At 40.3% G+C, this 6,033-nt stretch overlaps 1 protein-coding gene across 1 annotated transcript; it reads left to right on the top strand.

The window, feature by feature from the left end:
* Positions 1–226: 226 nt before the first annotated feature.
* Positions 227–1,432, top strand: Smp_188510 (hypothetical protein; the record flags this gene model as incomplete). The annotated part of the gene is made up of 1 exon (XM_018798497.1): positions 227–1,432. The coding sequence occupies one exon, from the start codon at positions 227–229 to the stop codon at positions 1,430–1,432; it is 1,206 nt and encodes a 401-aa protein (XP_018653433.1).
* Between the last annotated feature and the right edge of the window lie 4,601 nt (positions 1,433–6,033).

Raw genomic sequence — 6,033 nt, 5'->3', positions numbered from 1 at the left:
ACCAGAGATAGGCTATCATCAAGCTCTAAAGCTTTTAGAAGAAACCTTTGGTCAAAAGCACGTAATAGCACGCACGTTCATCGACAACTTGTTAGATTTTCCCAATATAAGAAGGAACCAAACAGATGGTTTAAGAAAATTATTTCGGGAAATGCAAGCATGCTTTTTGACTCTCGAACAAATGAATTACGTTTCTGACCTGAACTCTACCAGAACTATTGAAACTATGGTTTTGAAATTGCCGACGCATGTTCAACAAAAGTGGCTTAAGACGGCTTCTAAGATTATCAGAGGAGGTCGCGAGCCTCTGTTCGCCGACCTTACCGCCTTTGTAAAGGAACAAGCCGATATGGCTAATACTCGATATGGGTTACTCGTCAACCGCGGTAGTAATAATGACAATAGGGATATCGGGGTTTTAAAGGGGAGAATTAAGGCAGATTACAATGCAGCAAGGATATCTTATACGAGTAGTAGTGATGACAATGTCCACTTACGTAGTTCATCCTGTTTAGAGTGCTCAGGTGATCATTTCTTAGATCAATGTCAGAAGTTTAAAGACAAAAGTGTTACGGAAAGGAAAGAATTCGTTTTTAGACACAAGTTATGTAATGTTTGTCTGAAGGCTAACCATATAGCGAAAAACTGTCGATCACCGAGGTCATGCGATGTTAAAGGATGCGGTTGGAGACACCATACCCTGTTACACAGGAAGCAGGAAGAACAGAGAGATGGAAGTAGTGATGCTCACATTAATACCCAGTTCTGTACGGAAGGATACGTTAAGCATACACAGAGTCCAGTAGCATTTGCAGTGGTGCCTGTATGGATAAAGAACGGTGAGAAAATCATCCAGACTTGTGCCTTTCTAGATAGCGGATCCGATACCTCCCTCATTGTTGATGATCTGGCTGACGAATTAGGCCTCAAGGGAAAACCAAAATTGGTGTCTTTAAAGACTCTTAGCAATGAATCGTCATTGGTATCCAAAGAGGTCGATATAGAATTGCACTCCATAGATTTTTTGTCGTCCGTTAAGGTGCAAAAAGTGTTGACAGTCAGAAAACTACCAGCGGTTCACAGGGTTGTGCCAACGGCGCATCAAATGGCATCTTGGTCTCATTTAAAGGACATAAGCTTTCCGAGAGTAGAAGACGAAAATGTCAAACTGTTGATTGGGTGTAATGCACCGAGCGTGCACGAGATGAAAGAGATAAGAACTGGAAAGACGAACGAACCGTCTGCTGCGAGAACTCTATTAGGTTGGACGTTGTTCGGTCCCTACGGGGAACTTCATGGAAGCAAACGTGTACTTAATTACCTCTCAGATAAAGAGGAATTAGAGGATAAGTTTGAACAATTGTACTCAACTGAATTCAAAGATCCGTTTAGTTGTACTACGTCGATGTCTGTAGAAGACCATAAGCACTGAGTGCTATATCAAATTCAGTGCAAAGGTTAAATGGGCACTATCAAATAGCTCTGCCTTGGAGGCACGAACACAAGTTACCTAATAATAAAAAATTAGCAGAACGTAGACTTAGTTGTTTGAAAGGTCGACTTATTCGGGATACAAAGTTGCTCCAAGACTATACGAGCGCTATGACTCAGTATATAGAACGAGATTATGCCGAAAGGGTAAACGATAACCACGTTGATGGACGAATTTGGCATCTTCCTCATCACCCTGTCTTTCATCCTAAGAAGCCTAACAAGTTAAGAATAGTTTTTGATTGTGCAGCTCAGTATGCTGGAACGTCTTTAAACAAAAATCTTTATTCTGGACCTGATTTAGTCAATAACCTAGTAGATGTATTTGCCAGGTTTCGACAACGACCGATAGGTCTAACAGCGGACATTGAAGCCATGTTCCATCAAGTAGTAGTTCCGGTGCACGATCGAGATGCTCTTAGGTATCTGTGGTGGCCAGGTGGGGACTTAGAAAAGGAGCCAGAGATCTATAGAATGAAAGTCCATCTGTTCGGAGCAACCTCATCGCCATGTTGTGCCACGTTTGCCTTGCAGAAAACGATTTCTGATAACCTAGATAAATTTCCCAGAATTGTTACGCAATTAGCTAAGGAGCAGTTCTATGTAGACGATTTATTAATAAGTGTGGATACTACAGAAGAAGCCAAACTGATATATTCACACCTCAAAGGACTTCTGAGTTTGGGAGGATTTAACTTAACCAAATGGACTAGTAACAATATTGAGGTGTTGGAGTTCATTCCAGAGGAAGACCGTATTAAAGGAAACATTACCGTCTGTGAGTCTAATGAGACGAGTAAGCGAACGCTGGGAATAGAGTGGGACGTCAGAACCGACGAATTATGTTTTAAAGTTCATGAGTTCCATAGAAACCTAACCAGAAGAAACATCTTGTCGTACGTAGCATCTATCTTTGACCCAGTTGGGTTTATAGCCCCAATAATACTGCCAGCCAAAGTGATCTTACAAGATACCTGTCGGCAGAAATTAGATTGGGACGCCGAGTTACCCATGGATTGTCAAGCGAAGTGGAATATTTGGTGTAAACACATAAAAGAATCGGACTATTTAAGAATACCAAGATGTCTGAAACCAAGGTTTGAACCATCATCTGCTCAAATTCATTGTTTTGCCGATGCTTCTGAGCTTGCGTATGGTGTTGTTGCGTATATTCGTTATGAAAGTGTTTCTGGTCAGATTCATTGCTCATTTCTGCTAGCTAAGTCTAGAGTTGCTCCCCTAAAACTTGTTACTATGCCTAGAATGCAGTTAACAGCCTGTGTTCTGTGTGCTAAGATAGGAAAGCATGCAAGGGAACAGTTAAATATTCCTATTTCATCGGTCATCTATTGGACGGATTCGTTAATTGTGCTTCATTGCATACAAAATACGACTAAACGATTTGAAAGGTTTGTGAGTAACAGATTAGAAGCTATACATGAGTTGACCACGCCGAACCAATGGAGATACGTGAAAGGTTAATTAAATCCCGCTGATCACGCGTCACGCGGACTATCACTAAATGATAAAGATAAGATAAGGGAGTGCTTACAAGGGCCGGGATTCCTATGGGAGGAAGAAGATAAATGGCCTAACCTAGAAAGAGGCGAGAACACTTTGGCCCATGTAATAACAGAAGATCTCGGATCTCAAAAATACAACGACGAGTTTCTAGATCGATTTCGCACATGTAAGTCATGGTCCAGATTATTAAGAGTGTTTTCATACTGCAGACGGTTAATCAACAATATGTTAAACAAGAAGAATGGGAAATGTCTAATCTCGGGCACACTAAGTGTTGAAGATATTGGTAAATCGAAGAGCGACATAATTAAACTAGTCCAAAGTGCCGCATTCCCGGTCGAAAAAAGAATCCTAGACAGTTTACCATTAACGCTCGAAGACAACGCTTCTAAGCAGCCGGAAAGAATAAACGAGACGGTCAAAAGAAAAAATTTAATTCGTCAAAGTTCGATAAGGAATCTCAACCCTTTTATGTTGGAAGGCAAGATCCGCGTGGGAGGACGTCTGCAATTATCGTGTTTACCCTTTGAAACCAAACATCCGATTATTCTTCCCAATAATCACTTTATCACAGATATGATTATAATGCATCATCATTTGATTAACATGCAGGTCGGAGTTACTCAAACTTTAAGTGGTATTCGTGAAGAGTATTGGATCGTTACAGGATACTCTGCCGTCCGGAAGGTCTTAAAACAATGCTATTTATGTAAAAGACTTTACTCTATGCTATGCTCCCAAATAATGGCGCCGTTGCCAGAGTGCAGGCTAGAGACTCATTCGCCTCCCTTTAGCCAAGTAGGTGTGGATTACTTCGGGCCATTCTATACCAAACGGGGGAGAGCCGTTGAGAAACGCTACGGTTGTTTATTCACTTGCTTATCTATTAGAGCCGTTCACATTGAAATGGCTTACTCTTTAGATACGGATTCATTCTTATGCGCATTATCAAGGTTTATTGCTAGAAGAGGATGCCCGAAGCGTATTTTTAGTGATAACGGCTCAAATTTCCGAGGTGCAGATGCTAGTTTGAGGCAGATTATACATTCTTGGGACCAAAACAAAATAGAGAATCACCTCAGAGAACGAGAATGTGAATGGCGTTTCAACCCACCTAGGGCAAGTCACCGAGGCGGTGTGTGGGAACGTATCATAAGATCTATTAGAAGAATTCTAAGAGTGCTTTTATTTCAAAACGTGTTGACAGATGAGGCTTTGCAAACATTCTTAACTGAGGCAGAAAAAATATTAAATAACAGACCACTAGTTAAAGTGACGGGTGATCCTGGCGCTCTAGAGGCTTGTGGTGGTCGATATTTGGTACTATCCCTAAGCTTCGTATATTGTTCGTCTTGATAACCGTTACTCGACAACGTCCTAACGATGTATAAATCAGAAGACGAATACGAAGGGTTGATCGTGTTTATTGCTGAACCACACACAGTTATCCAATATTACAGGTACGTCAAACAAGCATGAAAAAGCAGTGCCATAGAGCCGGATGAATGAGTAAGCATATACAGTACGGTGTAGCGTAATACAGAGCAGAGCAGAGAGCAAGCAGGGCAAGAGCAGTAGAGCAGTAAACAGGATTAAGATGTACATATATATATAAGCGGAAAAGCATGAATCATCGGATCAAATAAGCGATTAATAATAATGCTAGCGGAATGAATATATGCGTAGGCAGTAAGCAATGTTCAAGCGTATATAATAAAAGTGAAATGGTATAGATGGGTTGTTATTGTGTGAATGACTGTCCATTAAATAAGTTAACAAAAGGGCTTAACTGAATTAGATGCAAACAAACTCAATTGTATCTGAGTTGCTATAATAGCTCCCCCCCAGCAAACATGGATACAAAATAGTGTCTGTGTTTGCGAATTAAAAATGTTAAACTTAACAGGACAGTAAATATCAAAATTTATGAAATTAAGATGTATGACAGAACTATCGTGTGAATTACTACAAGTACGTGAAAGTTTGATTTCGTATATATCCGTGAGGCCAGATAAAATAACAGATCAAAATAATGTGTTAGTGATTTTAGAGGTTTATATACATTTACATTGGAATATGCAAACTTTGTTGACTATGATAATAGATAGATTAAAGTTTTCGATGTACACATACAAAACGAACAGGAAAGAAATTTACATCTGAAGATGCGAAAGAAATTATTAGTTCAAAATCGTAGCTATGTATCGTTGAGGCCATCTTACTCTTCGACCATATCTTGTCGTTACTGGTTTCTCTTCGTTTTTGTTCGTTGATGATTGAGACTCACGTTTCCGTGACTCGACGATTTTCGAATGATCTGTATATACTGGCTGATCGTCAGCCTCGATAAAAGCTGGTTTGACTCGGTCTATGCTAATTACATCCGTTTTTCCGGCCTTATCTATTGTAATAGTTTTATCATTTCTTCTAATAACTTTAAATGGACCATCGTAAGCTGGTTGTAAGGGACGCTGCACATTATCCCTTCTAATAAACACATGGGTACTGTCGCTCAGTTGTTTTGGTATGTACACACGTTGTTGATGTTGCCTCGGAAGTGTTACTCTTAGATTACTCATATGCTGCTTTAGACGTTGTACATAGCTGGCTAAATCAGTTGGAACACTTTTACTTGAGGTGAAAAATTCTCCTGGAAGACGTAAAGTGGTCCCATAAACCGACTCTGCTGGGCAACATCCTATATCTTGTTTAATTGTTGATCTTAAACCTAACATGACTAATGGGAGCTTGCTGGCCCAATCATTATTGCTAATAACAGATGTAAGAGAGGCTTTGAGTTGCCGATGTAATCTTTCTACCATACCATTCGCCATCGGATGGTAAGATGTTGTCCGAATACGCTTGATTCCTAGGAGTTCAGTGAGTTGTTGAAAGAGGTGGCTCTCGAATTGGGCTCCTCGATCGGTTGTAATGTGTACAGGCACACCATAATGAGAGATCCAATGCTCTACTAAGGTTTTGGCTATAGTTTCGGCCGAAATGTCTTTTATGGGTACT

This window comes from Schistosoma mansoni, chromosome 6 (assembly GCF_000237925.1).
Source record: "Schistosoma mansoni strain Puerto Rico chromosome 6, complete genome".
NCBI lineage: Eukaryota > Metazoa > Platyhelminthes > Trematoda > Strigeidida > Schistosomatidae > Schistosoma > Schistosoma mansoni.
Note: the sequence above shows the minus strand (reverse complement) of the source record. Positions and strands in the feature narration are given on the sequence as shown.